Source organism: Drosophila pseudoobscura, chromosome 2 (genome assembly GCF_009870125.1).
Source record: "Drosophila pseudoobscura strain MV-25-SWS-2005 chromosome 2, UCI_Dpse_MV25, whole genome shotgun sequence".
NCBI classification, from domain to species: Eukaryota; Metazoa; Arthropoda; class Insecta; order Diptera; family Drosophilidae; genus Drosophila; species Drosophila pseudoobscura.
Window position 1 is genome coordinate 569,232 of NC_046679.1, and position 25,114 is coordinate 594,345.

The window sequence follows — 25,114 nt, forward strand, 5'->3', positions numbered from 1 at the left end:
ATACCATTTCGAATCATCTCAATTATTCTTAGAAGAGTGACGAATTGATAGCCCCATGAACCCCTTAAGACTGTGAGTTTTCCCCCCAAAGCAGCAGCTTCCAGTCACACACCCAATATGAGAAGAAGTACCATAATATTCTTCGTGGGAGTGCTCGCCGGCTTAGACAGCTTTTCGAATGCCCAGTCTAGGGAGCATCCCGCCAGGTCGATATACAAGCTGCGCGAGTATCTTGAACTTCAAGGAAATTTGGTTCTCAACCTGGAGTACTATGTGTACCACCTGGAAATAAAACTGCATAAAATCCAAGAGTGAGTAGAGCGAATGGGGAATTGGGGATTTCGAAATATTAATCCTCTAAAAATCCCCTAGAGCTCTGCTTGACATGGAGAAAGTGCATGCTCTTTTTGAGGAGGACAAAAGGGCCTTTGTGTCCAATCCCGTCAACAGTTTCTCGCTCATCCGACACATGCACTCTGACTGGATGAAGTGGCAGCTCTACCTATCGGGGGACCCAGGACAAGGTTAGTTTTGATCCCATACCGTAGTCGTAGGCCGTTAGTGTGTTATGTATACTATTCAGAACAACTGGCGTACATGAGGGAAACCAGTGCGTATCTCCCGACCAAGGATGATATCGCAGACGCCCTTCTGGGTATGGAAAGAGTGAGGAGTGTGTATGGCCTGGAGCCCCAGGATATGGCGAGTGGCTTGCTCTCGGACGTGCAGTACGAGTAAGTGATCCGATGTTAAGCAACATCCTATATGTACATATATTCGAGCTACTCGATCTCCACCAGCTCTAGTTTTTCCCCCCATGACTGTCGCTCGCTGGCGGAGTACAGCATCGGAATGAAGGACTACCCCACTGCAGAGCGATGGCTACAGGTGGCCATATCGCTGCTTCAGGACAGAAATGAGGATCCAGTTGTCCCTCTGAACATCATTGATGTTACCCAAACTCTAGTAGAAAGCTACCGCGCCCAGCGTATGTAATGAGAGCTATCGCAAACCGGATATCGACTCTCATTTTCCCGCAGGAAATCCTTGGAGTGCTGGGCATATCCTGGAAGCTGCTCTGAAGCTGAGTCCTTTTGATGCTCGTCTGTTGAGGCTGAAGGAGCAAGTGAGCACAGACTTGATGTACGAGGTTCCGCTGAAACACAGGCCAAAAGGAGTGCCCGATCAGGATCACTGCTGTAATGGGCTTTGTAAGGGGCCCAGGAACAGGCACCTCCACTGCTTCTACCTCACAAAACGAGGATCCCCCTTTCTGCTCTTGGCGAGGGTTAGGACTGAGATTCTCTCTGACGATCCCTTTATTGTGTTGTACTACGATGTATTGACCCACTCCGATATGGTGTCCCTGCGGAACACAAGCGAGCCGTTGCTTCATCCAGCCACCACCATTCAATATCTTAATGCGCCGCAGGAGTTGTCTAACTCTCGTACAGCGCACTTCGTCTGGCTGGAGCCGACCATTACAGAGGCGACCCGAAGAGCAGATCGGGTGCTTTGGGATGTCACGGGTCTAAATCTTAGCAACTCTGAAATGTTTCAGGTCAATAACTATGGGATTGGAGGCTCGTTCATGCGCCACAGTGACCTTTTGCACTCCGTAAGCATATCCTTAGTCTCCATCTAATTGATATTCCCATTCGGTTGTCTAGGAAAGAAATTATCTAGTGAGAGAACGCATTGCCACGGCCATATTTTACGTAAGTGAATGATGGACGACGATTCCTTCCCTCTGCCTATTGTCGAGTCTATACGAGTACGAGTATGTATATGTATATGTATATCCCACAGCTAAGCGATGTGCCCCAGGGCGGCGCCACTTTGTTCACAGAGCTGAATGTGACCGTATTCCCCCAGGCAGGAACTGTTCTTTTCTGGTACAACCTGGCCCATTCAGGAGATCACGATATGAGAACACGCCACACAGGTTGTCCCGTCATCGTGGGTTCCAAGTGGAGTAGGTTTTCCCTTAGACTGTTTTAGCGATATCTGCAAATAAGTATTACCTTGATTTGGTTCTTTTCCTGTTAGTGATGACCCGCTGGATATATGACGATGGTCAGGCGTTCACCAAGCCCTGCCACACGAAACTAAAAAGCCCCATGGTTATGGCCTAAGCGGAGATATTGTGCCAATAAATTGGATTACTCTACAAAAATTGTATGGCGTGAAATTTTTATTTTGTTTCCCATAGTCGGATTTCAGTTTGAAAATGGCCAGTTGTATAGGGACGATCGAATAATTTATGTTCCTGGAAAGAGATCTTACATTCGACCTTCAACAATATATGGATGCACTCAGAGAAGCTCGAAGTGATCATACCCGAAGTACTTTACACCCAGCATACATATGTACAAATTTATGTATTTAATACAATGTATTTTATATGTCTTTTGGTATCGCTGTTCACAAAAGACACGATTTGATGTTTTGTCAAAAAAATGTCGTCAAATCGGTCGAGTCGTTAGGGTGATTTTTATATAATATCTTATCCGTTTCCATTTGTATGTACATGTGTATGTTACTTGTGTATGTACATATTCTTTATGGGGTCGGAAACGCTTCCTTCTGGGCGTTATACACACCCATTTTCACCACAAATCTAATATGCCCCTTTACTCTTCGAGTGCCGGATTTACAAAATTAAAGCTAACAAAGTTATGAAACCTATTAGTGGGTGATGGATATCAAGGCGAGAAAAATGCATTTCCCGCTTGTTAGTAGTTTCTTTAAACTCATAAACAAACGTTTAGTATACACGTAATTTTCAAAATGAGAAGATTGAAGTGCTTCCTGTGCTTGATCTACCTTTGGTTTCCCGGTGCGACCTTAAGGAAGCTAAACAAGAACTATGCCATGTCCATATACGATCTGGGAGAGCTAATGACCCACAATAAAGTGCTGATCAACCACCTAGAGGCCTACGCGGATAAGTTGCAGCAGAGGGTGGACCTTATAGACAGGTGAGTGAAACTTCATGAGACTAAGCCTTTAACAGTTTTTCCATGGCCCTACAGTTATGTTGAGATCATGAAAGAGAAGATAGCTCGCGCACAAAGGATGGATCACGACCCTCCGTCTTGTTTTTCCTTCATGCGACACATGCAATTCGATTGGCCCAACATTCTGTGGTATCTGGAGCAGCAGCCGGGTGAAGGTCAGTGCTCCTCAACCCATCGAAGAACCTTTTCATAAGCGATGTTTTTCTACAGCTCAAGCTACAGGTATAAGCCTTCTTTACTCTGATTTACCGACTACCAAGGATTTGGAGGAAACCCTTAATGGGCTGTGGCGCATTCAGACCATTTACAATCTAAATGGCTCTGATATGGCCAAGGGACTCCTGATGGGAGTGCAGCACAAGTGAGTGGAAGAAATCATTCGAATAAGAATAGTAGTGCTCATTAATTTCCAGTTACTCCACCACCCCATTTGAGGGCTATACCATTGCCAAGTATTTGGCGAAATGGGGGGACTATGCCAAGGCAAAAGATTGGATCTCTGTGGCCCTGGATCTATACCAGGCGGATGAGGATTACTGGGATTTGTATGAACAGCAGGGACTGTCTGCGGAAAACCTGTATGAACTGTATGTTGAGGTTTTAAATAACTTGAGCGAGGACAAGGAAAGGCCTCTTTCCACGATGATCGAAACCCTAAAGAGGCATCCAAAGAACCACAACTTGAAGCGGGCTCTCACTAGGCTGGAAATGAGCCATCGCATTGGGGAAGAGCCCCAGGAACAGGTCAGTGGAGGAACCGCAAAGAAAAGCCAGTAATGCGGATTAATCTATCATTTAGGAGTCTGAAGACCAGGATGACTTCCTGGACTGCTGCTCTAGAGAGTGCCGCCGAGGATCCCGACTTTACTGCCTTTACAATACCACTGCAACAGCGTTCCTCCGCCTGGCACCCCTGAAAATGGAGCTGCTATCACTTGATCCCTACGTGGTGCTCTACCATGATGTGCTTGCGGATAGGGAAATGTCTTTACTGAAGTTGATGGCACAGAGGGACTTGGTTCGGGCCGTAACCTACAATGCAACGGAGAAGAAACACTCTGAAGATCCAAACCGCACCACAAAAGCCGGTTGGCTGGACCCTAGCCATAATCTAATACGAAGGATGGGCATATTGACAGAGGACATGTCTAACTTGGATCTCGAAAGATCGGAGGACTTTCAGGTTCTCAACTACGGCATTGGCGGCCACTATGCCGTCCACCCCGACTTCTTTGAGGTAAGACTTTAATACTTTAAACCAACAAAACCAACCTGATCGAATTTATTTTAGGGTTCTAATCCTGAACTCCCCGATCGCGTTGCCACATTATTGTTCTACGTGAGTAACCTGTTGTTCATCTTTGGGAAGAGTTTCTATGAATCTCTCTTTCATTTAGTTGAGTGATGTGCCTCTGGGGGGCGCCACAGTGTTTCCCTTACTCGATCTGTCGGTGTTTCCCAAGAAGGGAGCAGTCTTGATGTGGTACAACTTGGATCACAAGGGGCAAGGCATGGAAAAGACCATTCACTCGGCCTGTCCCGTCGTTGTCGGCTCCAGATGGGGTAAAATTAACCTCAAAAGAGAAACAAGATTGATTCAATAATGTATTTCTTCCCAAACAGTGATGACCAAGTGGGTAAATCAGCAACCCCAACTATTTCGACGGCCTTGCCTAAGAGAGTAGTGAATAAAGTCTTTCGTTGAACGGAAACCATGTCAGATTCATGACCAATCGATTTCCCTGTCTTAGCTTTATTTTCTCTATTGAAACTTCAGTCAGTGGCATTCCAGAGATAATGTTGAGCAGAAGTCTTCTCTATCTGTCGATTTTGGTTGTTGTCCGCAATGGTGGCGCCCTGAAGCTGGAAGAGAGCGAAGTGGTGGATCAATTCTATTCCACTTCAATCGTTAGCATGGAGGATCTCCTGGAGTTCCATGCGGATTTGCTTTTCCAGCTGAACAGCTACATTGACGTTCTGAGAGCTAGGATGAAACTCATACGAAGGTGGGTCTAGGGTTCTGTTTTGTAAGCCCGGGTTTCAACCTCCCCTCCCTCTAGGATAGCAGATTACATGATGGAGCATGATCATATAGTCAACCTCGAGGACCATTCCCTAAACTACTTTCATCTCGTTCGGCACATGCACAAGGATTGGGCACACGTGCTGGAGTTGATGGAGCAGCCCTTAGGTAGGAGTCAGCTGCTGTTTCTAAAGGAGTCGCGGCCCCACTATCCCAGTGCCTGGGACTTGGAAGAAGGCTCCTTGGGTATTCACAGGATGCAGAAGACCTATCAGCTGCAGCCCAAGGATATGGTCAGAGGCCTGCTCGATGGCGTTCATCATGGGTAGGTGCAGCCATAAAAGAAAGACCCTTTCCTCCTTCATTCGAGGTCCTTTGCAGGACACGCTTTTCAACCCTCGAGTGTTTCACCGTGGCTCGAGCAATATATAAGAAGCACAGATACCACGACGCGGTGACTTGGCTGGAAGAGACCCTTAGCCTATACGATCAGGCATCAGAGCAGACAAAAGAGAATTACCAGATACTTGGATTTGATGTCTCCCAAGCGAACAACCTGTACATCAAAGGCCTCATGCATCTAAGTGAGTTTTGCAATCAATTGACACAAATCTCTCCTAATGACAATCAGATCGCTATAAGGATGCTTTGAAAGCCATTGATCGGGATCCCAAACCCTACCTACGGCGACTTCGCGATCGAGTAGAGATGCGGATGATGAGCACTATCGATCTTCCGCTAGAGAAGCCCAATCCTCCTCTGACTGGCTTACAGCTCTGCTGTCGTGGGGGCTGTCCGTATCGGGACATGCACCGCTTGACCTGTAGCTACAACACCACAGCCGCGCCCTTCCTCCGGCTGGCTCCCTTCAAGACGGAGATCCTCTCACTCTCCCCCTACATGGTGCTCTACCACGACGTCATCACACCGCTGGAGTCGCTGACGTTGAAAAATCTATCCAAGCCCCACATGAAACGTCGGGCCATGGTCATGGTTAACAATCTGAAGGTGAGGCCTTTTATTGACTCGGGACGTACCTCGAACTCTGTGTGGCTCGCGTCCCACGAAAATGCGGTCATGGAGCGGTTAGAACGAAGAGTCGGGGTCATGACAAACTTCGAGATGGAGAACTCGGAGGTATACCAGCTGATCAACTACGGGATCGGAGGCCACTACAAACCCCACACCGACCACTTTGAGACCCCACAGGTGAAGTCCCGACGGTAACGGAATTGGACTCATTTCTGATCTATGATTTCCTCCTTAGGCTCCCGAGCATCGCGGAGGAGGAGACCGAATAGCCACCGTTCTTTTTTATGTATGTTAAATGTCGAGTTTTGATTGAAAACCACTCTAGTTGTCGTGTCCCGCAGCTCAGTGATGTTCCCCAAGGTGGTGCCACTCTCTTTCCACGTCTAAATATCTCCGTTCAACCACGACAAGGTGATGCTCTTCTCTGGTACAACCTCAACGATCGAGGACAGGGCGAAATAGGCACCGTCCATACTTCTTGTCCCATAATCAAGGGATCTAAATGGGGTAAGTATATTCTCTTGAACGTATAATGAAGCCCATATGCACTTTTCTCTCTGTTTCAGCCCTGGTCAAATGGATAGACGAGCTGTCGCAGCCGTTCCGCAGACCGTGTAATCGATAGTACTTCCTTTTATACCCATATCTAATACAGAATTCTGTTAGCCACGCTTCGCTTTGACACTATTCATCGCAGAATCGCACTCTAACATCAATCATGTGGGTTTCTCTGCGAGTAAGAATCGTTCTGACGGCTCTTTCCTACTTTTTTTGGGTGGAGGCAAACGATGGGAAGGGTTCTTCCTTGGACATTAAAGGACTGATAGATGTGGAGGAGAAGCTTCTAAGTCAAATGGTGGACTACAGCAGTGTGCTCCAGAAAAAGATCAGTTTGATGCGTCGGTAGGTGCCACATTGAAGTAGAAAAAATCCTGACCTTAGTCAATCCAATCTCAGTTACATTGCTTTGATGAGAGTGAAGCAAACGCATGCGGAACCCGACAGGGAGCAGTATATGGCCAATCCCCTCCAAAGCTATTCTCTGATCCACCACATGCACTTCGACTGGACGACTTGGCGTAGGCTCATGGAGCAGTCACTAGGCAGAGGTAGACTCCACAAACATACAAACGCTCTCCATTAATCAAGATCTCTTCCCTTTATTTAGAGCAAATCTCTGAAATCCGTGCACTAATGCCCCAAATTTCCAGAATAGAATATGGTACCGCCATGCAAGATCTCATCCACGAACCCATGGCAGCAGTTCCGTTCGAGTAAGTGCAAGAAATCGATAGAATTGAGCGAGGAAAGAGTCTTAACAGATCCATATACAGTCCGGTGGAGGCCTTGGAGCTTGCTACCTTCGCATACGACAAGGAGCGCCCCGATCTCGCCGAGATGTGGCTGAATGTGACACTATCCGGCTACCAGAAACTCAGTCCCAGCAAAAAGGAACTCTACAAAGTGCTGAGCGTGGTCAAAGAAAGTGAAGTGCAAAAGCTCTATAAAAAGGTAAAAAAAATTAACAAATTGTTTTGGATTTTTGAATTGTTAAAAAAGATGTTGTGGCTATATTACAAACTCTAAGTAATACATATGATGCTGTACTTCGCAATCAGCTCTGTAATCAGCGCAAGTTGCGACCAGGAAATGTCCCGCGTTGACGTTAGATAAATGCATGTCGCATACAAATACAAAATACAACATTTCAATGTAAATAAATATTGTATCATACCATTTCGAATCATCTCAATTATTCTTAGAAGAGTGACGAATTGATAGCCCCATGAACCCCTTAAGACTGTGAGTTTTCCCCCCAAAGCAGCAGCTTCCAGTCACACACCCAATATGAGAAGAAGTACCATAATATTCTTCGTGGGAGTGCTCGCCGGCTTAGACAGCTTTTCGAATGCCCAGTCTAGGGAGCATCCCGCCAGGTCGATATACAAGCTGCGCGAGTATCTTGAACTTCAAGGAAATTTGGTTCTCAACCTGGAGTACTATGTGTACCACCTGGAAATAAAACTGCATAAAATCCAAGAGTGAGTAGAGCGAATGGGGAATTGGGGATTTCGAAATATTAATCCTCTAAAAATCCCCTAGAGCTCTGCTTGACATGGAGAAAGTGCATGCTCTTTTTGAGGAGGACAAAAGGGCCTTTGTGTCCAATCCCGTCAACAGTTTCTCGCTCATCCGACACATGCACTCTGACTGGATGAAGTGGCAGCTCTACCTATCGGGGGACCCAGGACAAGGTTAGTTTTGATCCCATACCGTAGTCGTAGGCCGTTAGTGTGTTATGTATACTATTCAGAACAACTGGCGTACATGAGGGAAACCAGTGCGTATCTCCCGACCAAGGATGATATCGCAGACGCCCTTCTGGGTATGGAAAGAGTGAGGAGTGTGTATGGCCTGGAGCCCCAGGATATGGCGAGTGGCTTGCTCTCGGACGTGCAGTACGAGTAAGTGATCCGATGTTAAGCAACATCCTATATGTACATATATTCGAGCTACTCGATCTCCACCAGCTCTAGTTTTTCCCCCCATGACTGTCGCTCGCTGGCGGAGTACAGCATCGGAATGAAGGACTACCCCACTGCAGAGCGATGGCTACAGGTGGCCATATCGCTGCTTCAGGACAGAAATGAGGATCCAGTTGTCCCTCTGAACATCATTGATGTTACCCAAACTCTAGTAGAAAGCTACCGCGCCCAGCGTATGTAATGAGAGGTATCGCAAACCGGATATCGACTCTCATTTTCCCGCAGGAAATCCTTGGAGTGCTGGGCATATCCTGGAAGCTGCTCTGAAGCTGAGTCCTTTTGATGCTCGTCTGTTGAGGCTGAAGGAGCAAGTGAGCACAGACTTGATGTACGAGGTTCCGCTGAAACCCAGGCCAAAAGGAGTGCCCGATCAGGATCACTGCTGTAATGGGCTTTGTAAGGGGCCCAGGAACAGGCACCTCCACTGCTGCTACCTCACTAAACGAGGATCCCCCTTTCTGCTCTTGGCGAGAGTTAGGACTGAGATTCTCTCTGACGATCCCTTTATTGCGTTGTACTACGATGTATTGACCCACTCCGATATGGTGTCCCTGCGGAACACAAGCGAGCCGTTGCTACATCCAGCCACCACCATTCAATATCTTAATGCGCCGCAGGAGTTGTCTAACTCTCGTACAGCGCACTTCGTCTGGCTGGAGCCGACCATTACAGAGGCGACCCGAAGAGCAGATCGGGTGCTTTGGGATGTCACGGGTCTAAATGTTAGCAACTCTGAAAAGTTCCAGGTCAATAACTATGGGATTGGAGGCTCGTTCATGCGCCACAGTGACCCTTTGCACTCCGTAAGCATATCCTTAGTCTCCATCTAATTGATATTCCCATTCGGTTGTCTAGGAAAGAAATTATCTAGTGAGAGAACGCATTGCCACGGCCATATTTTACGTAAGTGAATGATGGACGACGATTCCTTCCCACTGCCTATTGTCGAGTCTATACGAGTACGAGTATGTCTGATCCCACAGCTAAGCGATGTGCCCCAGGGCGGCGCCACCTTGTTCACAGAGCTGAATGTGACCGTATTCCCCCAGGCAGGAACTGTTCTTTTCTGGTACAACCTGGCCCATTCAGGAGATCACGATATGAGAACACGCCACACAGGTTGTCCCGTCATCGTGGGTTCCAAGTGGAGTAGGTTTTCCCTTAGACTGTTTTAGCGATATCTGCAAATAAGTATTACCTTGATTTGGTTCTTTTCCTGTTAGTGATGACCCGCTGGATATATGACGATGGTCAGGCGTTCACCAAGCCCTGCCACACGAAACTAAAAAGCCCCATGGTTATGGCCTAAGCGGAGATAATGTGCCAATAAATTGGATTACTCTACAAAATTTTCCTAAATTTCCAGCCATATCCTCTAATAGAATTTTTAGCCCCGTAGGGGCATTAACCATATGATGCTCTTGGCGAGTCCCGACAACATCTTCTGCTGGAGGAGCCAGTGAGAAAGGATACGTAAGATCTTTCTCTTAGAATGAGAAAAACAGTGCCTGCTTTCGGTGCAACTCTCTTACCTTGAGACCATATAGGAGCTCCTGCCCCAGTCCATCTTAAGCAAACACATAAAAGGAATAATGTGTATACCTATGGAGCCTCCACAGGATAATTCTCACTCTTCGGACCACCGACCATCCCATCCCCGAGTCGACAAAAGACAAAACCTACTGAAAATAGTAGGAAGGAGAATGGTACCTATGAGGAAGTATGTCTACCATATAAAACTCTAAAGATAATCATAGCTTAATAACCAGTTTATATCTTATTACGAAGAGAGTGTCCATCTTCTGATTTGATACGATTCGTGGATTCGATTCGCTCTCTACTTGATATTAGTTATTGTCTACGCTAAAACCAGTTGCCGGCTCGTTGAACCCCGGGCTTTCTTTGAGTGCGTGCCAAAACAGGTTTCGAATCAGAAGCAGAACCTCTGACATCTCTGGAATTATGTAATATTCAGTCGCTATTCAGTGCGGGGTCAAGTGGTAGATTCAGTCGGCATCTAATCGCTTCGGGATGATGTTACCCCTGCTGTTGGTGGGCGCCCTGTGGCAGGGCCTTTTCCTTGCCTGTGAAGCCGAGTTCTACTCCTCCGTGCACACGATGACCAAGGTATTTGGTTACGAGCAGAAAATGCTGCAGCACATGCAGAAGTTCGTTGCCGATAATCAGAGCAAATTGGATTTCCTGAGAGCGTAAGTGCTAGCGAGGGGCGTGGCAAATCAAGCGTGACTCACGACTAATTGAATCTCGGAAAACTCAATCTGCACCGACAGGCGGCTGCGAGAGTTCGAGCAGGAGCGCACCGAGGCGCAACACTGGGGCACGGCATACTTCGAGAGTCCGCTGAACCAATATTTGCTCAGCAAGCGACTGACGGTGGACTGGCGGCGGGTGCAGAACCTCATGTATGCCGACACGGGCGAGAGTGGGTGAACCATCAATTTAGCGGCTCGAACTCTATTAAAGACACACTTCTTCCTAACCAGAGCCCTTGGAGCGGCTGCTGAAGCTACGACAGCGTCCCTCCATGCCCGATGCCAGCGAACTGGAGGGCGCCATCGATGGCCTGCTCCGGCTGCAGTACGTCTACAGGCTGGAGGCCAAGCACCTCGCCAAAGGCATCTTGGATGGAGTGAACCATGGGTGAGACAGTGGATATTGATCCAATCGACCTTTGCTGCATTGTTTCTTTGTTTTTTTAGCACACAGCTGAACTCCGAGCACTGCGTGGACATTGCCCGATTGGCATTGAGGGATCAGCATCCGCGACTCGCGCACGCCTGGCTGTTGGAGGCGAAAGATCGCGTGTTCCAGGACCCAAAACTCCAGCCGCAAATTCTGGCTCTGCTCGTGCAGGCCAAGGCGGAGTTGGCCGACTTCCGGGGAGTGAATGACACCTACCAGGAGCTCTTGAGGATCCATCCAGCCAGCGAGGAGCATGCCAGAAACTACGAGGAATTCATGCGGAACCATGCAGTGAAAGCTGGCTTGTATGAATCCAAAACCATAGAAGAGCATGCCGTAAGTGAGAAGAGTTCGCTTACAAGTGGTAATTCCAACTTCCCATATCTTTCTCAGCCCATACCCGAGGATCCCTCGAAGCTGGACGAGTTCGAGGCCTACCGTTTGACGTGCAGCGGCCACAGCAGGCTCACAGCCCGAGAGGAACGGCATTTGCGTTGCGGGTACATGACCGAGACCCATCCCTTCCTCTTGTTGGCGCCCCTCAAGGCGGAGGAGTTGAGCCACGACCCCCTGCTAGTGCTCTACCATGACGTGATCTACCAGAGCGAGATCGACGTCATCAGGCAGCTGACAACCAACAGGATGGCCCGCGCAATGGTCACACTCACCAACCAGTCGACGGTGTCCAATGTGCGCACCAGCCAGATAACCTTCATCGCCAAAACAGAGCACGAGGTGCTGCAGACCATTGACCGCCGAGTGGCAGACATGACCAACCTGAACATGGACTATGCGGAGGATCATCAGTTCGCCAACTATGGCATCGGTGGTCACTACGGCCAGCACATGGACTGGTTTACCGAGACTACCGTAGGTTCCTGGATTGGTCTTAGATAGAGATTTACTACAATGTGACACTCTCTCTCTCTCTCTCCCTCTGCCACGCAGTTCGATAATGGTTTGGTCTCCTCCACCGAGATGGGTAACCGCATTGCAACGGTCCTTTTCTACGTAAGTAGAGAAAGTAAGTCTTCGAGTGGCCTTTTCACGTAGAACATCTCCTTGAACAGCTCTCGGATGTGACTCAGGGCGGCGGCACTGCCTTTCCCTATCTGAAGCAGCACCTGCGTCCCAAGAAATATGCAGGTACTTAACAAGTTCATTTATTCACTTCAAACACCCCTAATAACTCAAACACTTCCGTCTCGATAGCCGCCTTCTGGCATAATCTGCATGCAGCGGGCAGAGGTGATGCCCGCACGCAGCACGGTGCCTGCCCCATCATCGCTGGATCTAAATGGGGTAAGATCTCTGGAAAGAGTTCTCTATGTTCTATACTCTATATTCTATATATGTGCTTTCCAGTCCTAAATCGCTGGATTCGGGAGTTTGTGCAGTCGGATCGACGTCCCTGCCTGCTGTGGGATGACTCTCTTGCCACTTATGCTCAGATTATGGAGCTGGCTAAAAACCAGGAGACGAAGAAGGAAGCATCAAGCTGAGGGCCACTCCAACCACCAAGTCAAGCTATAAGGAATGAGAGTCTAGTTTATGCGAAATTTATAGGGAAATAAAGATATTAATAAGTGATGAAGTGACCATTTTTTATGCTGCTTTGGAAAACGATTGAATGTATAAGTGCTCATTGGTTGATAGATAAATATGTTACTCGTACAGCCTCACCCTATTCCTCCCATAAATAAAAGAGCAGTGATTGCCTGAGGTCCCTCCAGAAGCGGGGAACCCCTTTCCAAGTTCTTTATTTCATTTCTCATACATTTCATTTTCCGCTTACAATTGTCCAACTTTTTTTTTAGTTTAGGTCTAACCAACATTAATAATTTGCTAGTAGCTGGAATTCCCCGATGGGATTCTCTTCTAAAGGAGAAGGAGGGGAATCCGTATCCTGCCTTTGGCATGCAGCTGCTTCTACGAATCGGGTCTGGTCCATCCGGGTCCATCATAGGTTCTATCCGCAATATGTGTGTATTTGAATAAATTCAATAAGTATGTCTTAAAACAAACATCCATATGTGTGTATTTGTAGATATACGAGTATGTAATGCCTTTGATTCCGGCAACAACATTTAGTAATTACGTGTGGTTTCTTATCTGCTCTTTGGCATAATAGTAATAGTAGAATATAATATGACAGTAATTCTTGTTGTCTTTTTCTGGGGATCTGGGGCTTGTATATGCGTACGAGTATAAGTTGAAAAGTTCACCGCTCTATCCGTCAAAACATTTATATAAATTTCTCTTATTCTTTTTTTGTAGTTTTCTTACATATCTCTCGATATATCGTTTTGTTTTTCTTCTAGTAAATAAAATAGTTTGTCAGTTGTGGAGTTTTGCTGCAATTCAAGTTGCAATTGAAAGGACACCGAGTGAAAGTTCTTTTGACTATGCAAATGATTCATGTTTCATGTTTCTTGTTTCTTTTTTCTTGTGTATAAAGATTAAATTCGCTTTATTATATATGTATGTGTTTTCCATTTTTAATGTGTGTGTGTATTTGCATGGGTTTGAGTGTGTTTGTGTGTGTGTAATGGACCGAACTCGTTTCCGGTTCCGCTTTCGCGTTGTGGTGGGTGTCTCTGTTCACTAGTTTTAGTTTTAGTTTCAGTTTAAGTTAAGTCATAGTTTAATTTTCAGTATGTCTTGCCAAGGGATTGTCTTTGGGGGCACATGGTACACATTCACATTCAACATCGATATACAAATACACGGTTTCACATAAATATAGGTATATATGTCTGTATATATTGTGTATATAGTAAACAGCATCTGTATATGGTATATTCATCGTTAAAATTTTACTATCTTTAAAGTTTAACTTAAAATTGTTGCCGCACACGCTATGCCTCCTCTTTTCTCGTTTCCCGTTTATCGATTATCGTTTCTCATTTATCAATTATCGTTTATTGAAATTACAGTTTCTTCGCATAAATATATATTACCATTTTTCTATATCTTTTGTACACCTATATAAAGAGTATCGTATCTATAATAGAGAGAGTATCTGTGCTCTGTAGTATGTATGTTTGCAACGCATTAACTTCACATCGATAATAAGTTTGTTTTGATTTCTTTTGTTTTGTTCTTGTTGAATATTTTGATATAATTGCATTAACGTTTATGGAATAATTTGCTTTCTGCACTCTGCTGGACGATCATCTTGCCGATCCTTTGCTTTGATATATGCTTGTATATATGTTTAAATTGAAACTCCCATCGGCCACAAGCCGGCCTCTAAACAATCCCATCCTACACCTCACCCCCATCGCCTCTTTGCTCTTTGCTGTTTAGATCTCGTAGTTGCGGAACTTGTTGGCCACATCCGTGTTCTCGGCCCCCCACTCGGTCTTCCGTCCGCCGTAGTAGAGTGCGGCCCCGCCCTCAGAGGCACGGCGATGGGCCGGATTGGGGGAGGCTGCGGTCAGCCCGCCACTGCTGCACCCAGCCCCGGCTCCAGCTCCAGCTCCCGGTCCGATTCCAGCTCCATCTGCGGTCTCCGGCAACATGCGATCCTTGGTCTTTGGGGTGACCCAATGCATCGACTTTGATTTCGATTGGAATTGTTCGGGGTCATTCGGGAGAGGATGAAAATTGACATTAATTGAGAATTCTGTGGTTTGGTAGGAGGGCCAATGACTGGCATGCACTCCTTGGGGCATGCACAAAACACACGCACACATAGACACACATAGTTGGATGAAGAGGCACATTCAAGATAGGTAGACATTCGGTGGGGCACTCAGGAGCAGGGCGAGAGAGAGAGAGAGAGAGAAATATACTATGTACAGGGGGGGTTTGGGGGTGTATAATTTTGTTTACACTAAAACTTGAGTTAAATTGGATTTGCAAACGAGGATATTTTCCCACTCCACGGGACTCCAGGGGACAGTGTCCGCCGCTGATGGATGCGCGACAATTTCCGCTCTGCCCGGCAGCGGAAATTGCCTTGGGGGCAGCAGAGGGGGTGTGGGCTTGGACGTGGGCGGGTGGGGGTCGGTTGAATAATCACGTTAATTGTGGCGCAACAAAAAAGCGACTCCAGCTTGGATTACAAATTTCATTAGCTGCCTGGGAAACAACAAACAACTGGGGAACAGCCGAAACAAGGTCAGGTGTTGACGCAGTGCAGCGGGGATGCTAAAGGACAAAGGAGTCGGATAATAAGTAAGCGGGCACTCGGCTTGCGCCTTTGTGCCGCAAAGAGTGGGGGAGTGAGTGCTGTGCTACGGAGGGGAGAGAGAGCGAGAGAGTGAGAGTCAGAGAGAGAGAGAGAGAGAGAGAGGTAGAGGTGACTACTTCTCCGACGGGTTTCTCGTACTGTCTGCTGTTCCTGGCCCATACGCATACCTCTTTATCCACTTTCTCGGCAATCGTGTATCTTCTCACCTGACCGACATGCTCCTTCATGCCCAGCCACTGCTTGTAGCTCATCGAGATGCCGCTGTTGCGCCACTTGTCGTACACGGCCCGCTTCTCCGGATCGCAAAGGGTCTCCTTGGCCTCCTGCGAAGAATTGAAGAAAAACACAGGCATACGTAAATGAAATAGAAGTGGCACAGAACTCGGAATACCATTGATATAGCGCATAAATTGGATAGAGGCAGGGGTGAATGTCGCTGCTACCCATAGAAATATATAAGCAGTTTTGGTGGTATTTCATCTTAACTTCAGTTCCAGTAAAGTTTTGGCCGTATTGCTGGGATTCTTATCGATTTGGGTGCTTCCTTTGATCTTCGATTCTGTTTCATCGAATTCAAAAAATAATTGGCCCTAAAATGTTGCATTTTTTCTTGAATTCATTTCCATTTTACACAACAGAATGTGTGAAGGGATAAACCCATTTACTTGCCGTCCGATAGGCCTTCTGTGCCGGGGAGGCGGGAGGAGGGCCCACACATAATAGTATTGGCCCCGCAACGCACCGCCCCGCCCCGCCGTGTGGCCTCATGAAAGTCAGATTTGCTCAAGTGCAAAATCAACAGCTGCAGAGATTTCGGATGCCTTTCCTTAGCATGTTAATCAATTTCATAAGCCAGGATACGGCTTTGAGGACGGGTCTATGGCACACTTATTGGCATGTCCGTGATTCACACACACCATACCACACAGGGGCAGGGGCAGGGGCTCTATCTAGCCCTCACATATTTGCACGCTCAAGTGGCTTTGATAGCTCTGCTTGGGCTGGATTTATATCTCGACTACTTTTACGTCCAGGCCCAACACCAACACCAACACCCAAGCAGATACACAAAGCGATGGTAGAGACACAGAGACGGACACTGATACGCTTGTTGCACACTCACAAACACACACACGGCACACTCATTGGAGCTGTGAGTTTTCATCGGCCGCCCTGCTGTTTTATTGTTCGGGGAACGCTTTTCGGGGCCGTGTCTACATGATAATCAATTATTTTACTACTCACTGATTATGTGGGTCGGCAAACAGGACAACGGGACTCGGGACTCTTACTGACTGACTGACTGACAGGAGGCCTTAAAGGATGCTTGCCAGCTTGTTTGTGTTCAATTAGTTATATTCTAAGAATATTTTAAGCTCCTGCCGAGTGGCAATTAGAGAAACTGCACCCGACTGGAATCAAAACGAAAACTCCTTCGAAGTCTTGATCACCGTCCGCCCTGCGATTCCCGTTTTGGGGCCACTTTTGGGGCCAGCCTGCCAACAGCAAATTGTGTTGTAATTTGTTGGTTGTTGGTTGCATGTTGAAAATGAAGTCAGGATCATGGCAGGGCCTCCTGCTCCTCTGCCGACGACGCCCTTCCTCATTTGCATAGCCTCTGGGGAATGTGGGGCATGTTGTGACTCCTCCGAATCTCCACATTTCACTTTAAACGTTTCATGGTCTCCGGGCTGGCTTTGCTTTATGGCCTGGCCGTAAAGCCTGCCTCTGTTTCTTCGCCCGGCTCTCCGCTCTCCGTTCCTGCACATTCAGACATCTTTACGACACACGTGTCCGAGACTTTACGAGCTGTAAATTGTGGGGAACAAGCTCCTGAACTGCCATAACTATCATTATGAGGAAATTGTGAGTGTCTGCACAGGACCCTCATGCATATTCAGGGACTACAGGCTTATGCACCCACCTCTCTTTGGTAGGAGGCTTCTATTTGTGTCTTCAAACAGACTGGCATCATGGCTTCGAGGGATATTTAATGGAGGGAACCCTCAAGTCCTTTCTATCGAACTCTAGTTTGTACAAATGTATGAACACGGAGTATTCATCATATACGATTCATTTTGGACCTTTTCTAACACCTTAATTCAGTCCAAAGAGTATCTGTTGAAATATATTGGAGTACAGGTAGGGCTGAGAGTCATTCATAGAGTACAGGACCGCTCATCATTCTTCACAGCACCCTGTCGCAGATTCCCGTAAATGAATTCTCCACTCGGTAAATCAAATCATCCCCCAAGTGGAAGCACACCCCTCTACCGCCACCTTTCCCCTACCTGTGGCAGGACCAAAGACATCTCCCACTGCCCGTCCATTAAAATTGTGTGTTTTTTCTTTCATCCACACATTAATGAATTTTCAGGCTCTAACAATCCTCGGCCCCTCCCGGCATTTGTGGTCCCGATAATGTTTCATGCTTTGACATGAAAAATCAATAAACGTTTTCAACAAAAATAATATACTATATATAATATATAGGTAATTGATTTTATCTCATCGCTGGCGCCTTGTTTTTCTTTTGTTGCTCGGAAAATTCAATTTGAGGCTGAGGGTGCGTATCCGTGTGAGTGTGTGTGTGTGTGTTTGTGCGTGTTTGGAAGTGGGCTAAGTGCATGTGTGTGTGTGTGTGTGTTTGGGTTGCTGGGATCCATTGTTTAATGCAGCTTAAAACTTTCCCCCGCTGACAGACACGACTTTGAATGGATTGAGCCTTCGGTTGAGTGGGCCTTCAGCTAATTACTGAAACTATCCCAAGAGGGGGCTAGAGGGCTGAAGAGCTGAATGGCTGAAGGGTAGGTGTTCTATGTAGCTACGGTTCCATCATCATAGTTCTGTTTCACTCTGGTTGACCTCCTTTAGGGACCTTTGGGGCTCCTTCTGGGATATTTTATAGATAGCCTGGATCCTATAGATGTGTAGTATTTTCAAGCACTCTCTATAGCTTTAACAGTTCCCAGGTGTCGGGCCTACATATCTGCATCTCCGATCCATCCCACTGAAGCCCATGCATCGATGTGTATTCTGCTGGAACACACATAGTTGCCTTGTGGCAATCGTCTTTGTGGCCTCGCAACTTTTGGAACTTTGTTCTCATTTGTTCGCATTCTAAAACCCACGGAGATACTATCTCCCGCCAGAATACCCAAATATATTCCGAGGAATCGTGGGGGCACTGCAACCATTCCCATTCCCTTCCAGCATCAGCACGACACTGTCTGTACTGAGGGATAACCTATACAATAGTTCAAACTTTGAAACCAGTTTTGGTTTTGTGAAGTTCCAAACTTTTGTGTTTCTCCGAAGGAATAGCAATTATCTCCTCCCTTCTCGGCAATCGTCCCCCACATGAGGCCATCAATGCCAGAGGACTGGGAGGTATCTGAAAGGTTGTTATCCTCTCCTGTTCTTGTTCCTCTCGCATGCATTCGGCTTAAACATCTTTTAATTTTGAGCCCGCTTCGGCAACTTTGTTCTCGAACATATTGGCCCACAGGCTGTCAAATTTACAACGTCCCCATGGGGGCCCTGCCTCATGCCTCATGCCACATGCCACTCCCACACTTTCGCAAGTGAAAACTTCATTAAATATGCAAAATGTTGAAACGCTTGCCTTTTCTTCATTACAGGGCACGGGACGGGACTGGAACTCGACTCTGGTCGGAGTCCTTGTTCTGCTCCTTGTTCTGGGTGTCTGTTCTTTTCGAGCCGTCTTCCCGTTCGCTTACCTTTAGGTTCTGGAACTTGGCCTCGGCCTCCTTGTCGCCGCTGTTCTTGTCGGGGTGGTACTGGAGGGCCAGCACCTTGTACTCCGCCTGGATCTGCTCGGGCTGAAACGAGAACAAATAGCACAGGGATTGGGGCTCGTTAAGTGAATTGCGATAAGAAATTCTCTTTTTGCTGCAAATTAACTAAGCATTTTGTGGCATTAATTTTTAAAGTGTTCGTGCTCCGTTCTCTGGAAAAACATCATCATAGCAAGAGCCCCCAGAGAAACAGCCAGAGACATACATTCATGTGTGCCTGTCTGCTTGTAATGCAGATTTCCGAAGGATGAGCGGGGTCTTCGAAGGATATCGCAAGTCATGTGGCAGGCCTGTCGGGGGCAGGCGGAATGGACCCATCAAACGGTGGTCGTATCTGCCCGACACGAAAACCACAACCGAACAACGAATCAACAATGGGGCAAACATTAAAACTGGGAGGGAAAACGGGTTGAAAAGTGTTTCGGTGAATTGTTCGTGCGATGCTGAAAACCACTTAAAGTAATAGAAAAGCTGTTGCTCCAGCCCCAGTCCAGCTCCAGCTCCAGCTCTAGAAAGGAAAAGCCAACAGAGGAGGCTTAAAAGCTGTTGCCAAATTAATTCTCACTCAACTATTCCCCTTTTTATGACACTGACACTGACACCGACTTTGACACTGACGAAAGGGCTGTTGGCTGTCGACAACAATTGGCCAACAATTGAAATTAATTAAGTCGAAAGTGTCTTGAAACCGAGCAACAAGTTGGCCGTCGGATAAAAGACATCAAAATGACTCTGGCACTGGCTCTGGCACTGGCACTAGCCCTGGAACAAGTGCCCAGAGGGAGGAGGATGCTGGCGGGGAACCAGAAGCATCATCCACTATCCCTAGCACAAAGCAGCCTGTTGATTGTCTTGTAAATGGAAATGGCTTTTCGCGCACCATCAAGCGGGGCACACAAAGGACACACAAAGGATACACAGAGAGAGAGACATACAGAGAGAGGGAGAGGGAGACTCTGCCCAGCGGCGGCTGGCCCCTGCTTTACTTTGATTCCATTTTCGAGTCCATTGTCTGCCTCTCAAACAAAAACAGAGAGCAAATATCAAAAGGCAGAGCCAGAGAGCGAATTTATTTGGGTCATTCTACCGTTTTCTAGAATTTTCATTGCGCAAAAAATAAGACCATCAAAAGCATGGATATTTTATAGGTCAAATGGAACGCTTTACCATTTCATTTGCTGCCTTTCGCTGAGCCAAATGCACTGCAACGGGGCGTATAATTAATTGCAGCGCAATTAATATTCTTCATACGTCTAGATGTACGGTGTACAGTCGACGAATAAACGGACAGATAGACCGAGAGATTCTCCTATAATTAGCCAAATGGAATCTGTGGCATCCACGGGGGATGCCCCTTTCCCCTTGCTTGAATTCCTTTGAGGAATCACAGAACGCATTCCCATTCACCGCTCCCCTTTGGAATCTTTGGAATCGTTTGAATCCGCAATCGCATTAACAAATTGCCTGTTGCCATTGAATGGCCCCAATTAAATATCTGTATCTGTATCTATATCTGTCTCTGAATTTTGCATAGCAATCGTATCCCAGGAGAATCATTTCCATTTGATTAATTCCGCTGCATCACTTCTATTGGACAAGTATGCGATTCCAGATTCTAGATAGGCGGCCAGAGCAGATCCCACTGCAAATTAGCCCCGAAAACATTTCAAGTTTGTCCAGTGGATTGTCTGAAGTGCATAGATTGCTGGAACTGCTCGGATTGTCTGTCTGTCTTGGGTTGGTATGCAAATTCGATTCCCGAGAACAATTGCCAACTAATCTGCATGACAATGGACCCTCCGCTCGGCTGTTGCAATCGCCCCAGTCGTTCGATGGTCAAGGGTGACGGGAATGTGTGCTGTGTAAGAGTCTTGGACAAACAAACGTCAGCGGGTCATCGGAGACTACGAGTACGTGATGGAGGCCAGGCCATAATGCTTAACCCAAGCTATTTTCCTTCCCCTTTCTCTTGCCCGCCCCAACACCCAAGAGACATGTATCTGCGGCACACTCAGGGGGGAATATTTGATGAAATCAATTCAAAACCAGGCTTAGGCTCCTGTCCACAGCCTGGCCACAGCGCGAGTGCTCGACTGCTCTGCTGATGCATAATTCAATAGATTTGTTCTTGATGCAATCGACAGCTCTGAAAATTGCCAAAGGTATACGCATTTTCCGGGCCAATAAATTTGATTACAGCACTGCCTTTCCGAGCATTGAAATTTACTGAGCCCGAAAATCGAACAGCTCAAGATGAATGGCAATGTCATGTGCCAAAATGCCATTAAGCTGCTGGGGATTGCCTCTGCCTGTCAGCAGAGGAGCAGAGTATTAGAGGGATAGACGGATGCTCCTTAATTCCACTTTGAGAGGAGCTCAGGAAAGTTCTTGAGCTGCTCTGAAACTCTGATATGGTTTTCACTTAGCGCTGGATCTGGGGGAGGACAGATCAGTGCCAATTCCCCCAATCTACGACGACTGCTTGTGTAATTGAAACTAATTCCCAAAGCTAAATCTCTCACCTCAATATCAGAGATGGAAGCCGAAGCCAGAGCTCGGATGATTCCACGTTCGTGCGTGGAGGGCGGTGCGAATTGCGGGCAATAAGAGATATCACGATTTCAAGGTGGCGCATGAACAGAACTCTTTTCGAATTTGCAAACTTTTCAGGATTAGACCCCAATTAAATGCTCTGAGAACTTAAATGGGTTTTTATGGGTCACCTTCATTATCCCTAACGTCCTGTGGGTGGGGTGGGTGCACTTACCGACGAGGTCTCATCGCAGTGGAGCAGGGCGTAAAAGTCCTCGTTGGGACTACGCTTGTAGTTGATGATGGCATCGACGGCGCTCATTGCGTCGGGATCTTTCTTTCCTGGGATCGGTTGGGATTCTCGCTCTCTCTCGCTCTCGCTCTCTCTCTCTCTCTCTCTGTTTCTGCGGGGTAGCGGATTCCGTTTATAGGGTTAATAGAACGTTATAGAATAAAACGGAGCTTTCGACTCGTGACTGATTTGAGCTTGAATTTATTTCGTTTCACGGACAAATGTTTAACGCCCTTAGGATCAAAACAATAACATCCAGGTACAAATAAATGGTGACAAGCAACGTAAAAAAAAGGAAACTATTCAGGGCCACTTCACGCATCAGGCAGTCTTTACATATCTTTTAAGATCGATTGAGGGTGTACAGAACTCTGGTTCGTATCATATGATTCAATAACTATCGACAGGGGAGCGAGTGACCTTCTAGTCCGAGCAATTAACAACTAAAAATAGGGCTTTATTTTATGCACAAACGAAATACAGAAATCGCTCGACAATCAATTGAAAGATCTGGTTTGGGTTTGTATTTGTTTGGGTTTTTTTTCGATTTCAGTTTCGGATTGAGATTGAGCCACAGAGGCACGGAGGCGCAGTTCACTTTCACTGTTTTTTTTCAGCTCTCTTTTTCTTCTGTGTGTGTTTCAGTTCTCTAGCACTTTGTTAACACCGCACTAAACAACAACAATAACTATTGTTTAACTGTTGATTGTTGATTGTTTCTCCGCACTCAGAATTGCATCAACTAAACGGAAAACGGAATCGTGGATTGCAGCAGAGACTACTATGCTGGAAGTTTCTCTCTGGTTGGCGCCCACACACTCTCTTTTTGCCAATCTCAACTCGCTCTCTCTCTCTCTCTCTGTCTCGAGCTCCCACTCTCGGTTCCCTGTGTGTATGCTTTGGAGCTATTTATTTACTTTGCGGCCAAGCGAGCGCTCACGATGTTGCTGGTAACGCGTCGAAATTCGTTTTGTTTCTGAGCTTATTTTCTTGACGCAGCACAGAGACGAACCGAACCGAGCCGAACCGACGCAGAAATCGAAAATCTGATAGAGGCGCCTTTTACGCGCCGGAATAGCCATACCCTCTGCAGTTCTACCTTGCCGCAGAAACCACGAAGCAAAGGCAAAAAGCAACACGATGCCAACAACGATGTCATCGATTTTTTTCTTATAAATAATCGATGTTTTTATATTAAAATGATATGAGTTTAAAGTAATTGCTTGGACGACTTACTTGTGCCTTTCCCTCAGCCATAACTATTTCGGTTATTTTATGGGGGCCGGCAGGTGTGGCTGGCTTGTGACTCAGCTTTTCTCAGAAAAAGACCTCTTAATTGAATAATATACCTACACAATACGTTATTTTATACACAAAGTGTAGAGATTTTTTAAATTTTCCACCAAAAAGATGCTATTTAACAGAGCCGAAAAGCTATTCGAAAAAAGTTAACAGAGCCGAAAAGCTGTTCAGCAAAGTTAACATATTCGAAAAGCTTTTATGAAAAGGTAACTGATCCGAAAAGCTATTTTACAAAGATAACAGAGCAGACCAGCTTTAGCTCCAGTTAAAGCTTTTGCCATAAAAACCTGCCATAAAAGAAGCACTTTTTGTCCACTTGTTGCTCGAAAACCAAACACAAAGAAGAGTTCACTTCAGTTAAGTTCATCTTTCCCGCAGCTGTCAAAGTTTTGCCGAATTCGTTAGATGGAAATTAATGCCCAAAAAAATAAGAGCAGCCCATCAATCTGCGGACAGCTGTCAGGCAGACTTTCCCCCAAATCAGCCCCACCCACGAACACCAAACCCCACCACCGCCACACTGCTGAACCAAAATGAATAGAACTCTGCCGAACCGAACGGAACCGAACGAAAGGAGCCGCATAGCATTCGTTTTCAAATTAAAAGAGCCATCGAAGTGTGAAGGAAAGTTTGCAGCAAACGGAAACGAAATTGAAAACTGTTGCATACTTTTGCTCGGCCGCAAAACCAGACCTCAACGGGCACCGGCACCGGGCACCGGGCACCAGGCCGCAGGAAAAGCCTACTGCCAGCACCCAGTACCCACTTTGACCAGGCCGAAAAATGATTTCCGTTCATAAATCATCATAATGGCGAAGCAGTTCCGGCCATACGTATGTCTGGTCAGAGCCAGAACCAGAATCAGAGCCAAATGAAGACGAAACCGTTTGACCAGCTAACGATTGCAGAGTGGTAGTCCGAGTGCGACTGGGAGTGGGGAGAATGTGGGGAAAGTGCGCCCGTGCGTTTGTCTGTCACGCACACAGACAGAGAAAACAAGAAAATGTGATGGAGCTGGGTGCTTCGACCAGAAGATATCCCCTACTTCCGATTCGAACTCTACTAATTTGGAGGAACCATTTTTGAGGTAGCTCTAGTGTGATGAGGAACTGATTTTTGGTACATATTTATGCCATCTACGCCACGTATCTATGGGGTCCAGCTCGGAGATGTTGGTTGCACAATTCCGTGCTCTGGGACTACAGGGTATACATATGCCAGAGCGCTTGAGGCTTGTCCCACACACACACGTGCTGGCCGTCGGGCTGGCTGTGCGTGTGACGTCAACAAATGGCGCTGTCGCTGTTGCTGTGGCTGGTTCTGGTTCTGGTGCTTGGAAACGGCACGAAAGGAAACGTTTTAATTAGACAAAAGAGCAAAGCAACTATTTATTTCCATTTCTGCATCGGCTGTTTACTGTCCACTGCCCGCAGCGATGCTTCTGCTCTGGCTCCGGCTCTGGGAGTGGACATCGGAGTGTCCCGACTTGAATTTGGACTTGGGACAATGCCAAACCATTTCGTTCCGCAGACGAAGCGAAGCCTGCAGCTGCTGATAAACCTTCTGGCCAAAAGCAATTGCATTCTCCTTTTGCCCCACTCTGTCTCTCTTTGTTTTTCCCTCCGTTGGAGATGCGGAGCGTTCCCCG

At 46.8% G+C, this 25,114-nt stretch overlaps 7 protein-coding genes across 9 annotated transcripts; 6 read left to right on the forward strand and 1 right to left on the reverse strand.

Moving 5' to 3' along the window:
* Positions 1-86: 86 nt before the first annotated feature.
* LOC6903737 (prolyl 4-hydroxylase subunit alpha-2-like) lies at positions 87-2,525 on the forward strand. Of its 2 annotated transcripts, none has more exons than XM_002136700.3 (8): positions 87-311; positions 373-524; positions 584-734; positions 801-988; positions 1,041-1,618; positions 1,671-1,718; positions 1,810-1,975; positions 2,050-2,525. In XM_002136700.3, exons 1-8 carry the CDS (start codon positions 118-120, stop codon positions 2,133-2,135), a joined length of 1,563 nt encoding a protein of 520 aa, XP_002136736.2. In that variant the 5' UTR covers positions 87-117; the 3' UTR covers positions 2,136-2,525. The 2 variants fall into 2 exon arrangements, with proteins under 2 accessions (XP_002136736.2, XP_033234949.1); XM_033379058.1 differs by having other exon boundaries at positions 1,676-1,718.
* A 229-nt stretch (positions 2,526-2,754) lies between these two features.
* Positions 2,755-4,757, forward strand: LOC6903738 (prolyl 4-hydroxylase subunit alpha-1-like). The gene is made up of 8 exons (XM_002136701.3): positions 2,755-2,981; positions 3,036-3,175; positions 3,231-3,381; positions 3,434-3,764; positions 3,820-4,257; positions 4,312-4,359; positions 4,418-4,583; positions 4,644-4,757. Exons 1-8 carry the CDS (start codon positions 2,791-2,793, stop codon positions 4,703-4,705), a joined length of 1,527 nt encoding a protein of 508 aa, XP_002136737.2. The 5' UTR covers positions 2,755-2,790; the 3' UTR covers positions 4,706-4,757.
* Positions 4,758-4,782: 25 nt separating this feature from the next.
* On the forward strand, positions 4,783-7,184 carry LOC6903739 (prolyl 4-hydroxylase subunit alpha-1-like). The gene is made up of 8 exons (XM_033379070.1): positions 4,783-5,026; positions 5,081-5,368; positions 5,425-5,627; positions 5,675-6,252; positions 6,311-6,361; positions 6,417-6,582; positions 6,642-6,978; positions 7,033-7,184. The coding sequence occupies exons 1-7, from the start codon at positions 4,818-4,820 to the stop codon at positions 6,698-6,700; spliced, it is 1,554 nt and encodes a 517-aa protein (XP_033234961.1). The 5' UTR covers positions 4,783-4,817; the 3' UTR covers positions 6,701-6,978; positions 7,033-7,184.
* LOC117183365 (uncharacterized) lies at positions 6,794-7,865 on the forward strand. The gene is made up of 5 exons (XM_033377067.1): positions 6,794-6,978; positions 7,033-7,184; positions 7,244-7,349; positions 7,410-7,587; positions 7,839-7,865. Exons 1-5 carry the CDS (start codon positions 6,794-6,796, stop codon positions 7,863-7,865), a joined length of 648 nt encoding a protein of 215 aa, XP_033232958.1.
* Positions 7,866-7,892: 27 nt separating this feature from the next.
* On the forward strand, positions 7,893-10,132 carry LOC6896720 (prolyl 4-hydroxylase subunit alpha-1-like). The gene is made up of 8 exons (XM_033379052.1): positions 7,893-8,117; positions 8,179-8,330; positions 8,390-8,540; positions 8,607-8,794; positions 8,847-9,424; positions 9,477-9,524; positions 9,605-9,770; positions 9,845-10,132. The coding sequence occupies exons 1-8, from the start codon at positions 7,924-7,926 to the stop codon at positions 9,928-9,930; spliced, it is 1,563 nt and encodes a 520-aa protein (XP_033234943.1). The 5' UTR covers positions 7,893-7,923; the 3' UTR covers positions 9,931-10,132.
* Positions 10,133-10,323: 191 nt separating this feature from the next.
* LOC4800372 (prolyl 4-hydroxylase subunit alpha-2) lies at positions 10,324-12,918 on the forward strand. Its single transcript, XM_001357623.4, has 9 exons — positions 10,324-10,831; positions 10,913-11,064; positions 11,126-11,282; positions 11,342-11,660; positions 11,718-12,194; positions 12,273-12,335; positions 12,395-12,470; positions 12,537-12,626; positions 12,690-12,918. The coding sequence occupies exons 1-9, from the start codon at positions 10,653-10,655 to the stop codon at positions 12,824-12,826; spliced, it is 1,650 nt and encodes a 549-aa protein (XP_001357660.3). The 5' UTR covers positions 10,324-10,652; the 3' UTR covers positions 12,827-12,918.
* A 420-nt stretch (positions 12,919-13,338) lies between these two features.
* On the reverse strand, positions 13,339-23,206 carry jdp (DnaJ domain-containing protein). 2 transcript variants are annotated; one of them, XM_015183114.2, is made up of 5 exons: positions 23,082-23,206; positions 22,108-22,276; positions 19,263-19,364; positions 15,690-15,845; positions 13,339-14,884 (listed from the first exon to the last, which is right to left on the reverse strand). In XM_015183114.2, exons 2-5 carry the CDS (start codon positions 22,192-22,194, stop codon positions 14,630-14,632), a joined length of 600 nt encoding a protein of 199 aa, XP_015038600.2. In that variant the 5' UTR covers positions 22,195-22,276; positions 23,082-23,206; the 3' UTR covers positions 13,339-14,629. The 2 variants fall into 2 exon arrangements, with proteins under 2 accessions (XP_015038600.2, XP_003736231.3); XM_003736183.3 differs by having other exon boundaries at positions 15,729-15,845; positions 23,082-23,205.
* Between the last annotated feature and the right edge of the window lie 1,908 nt (positions 23,207-25,114).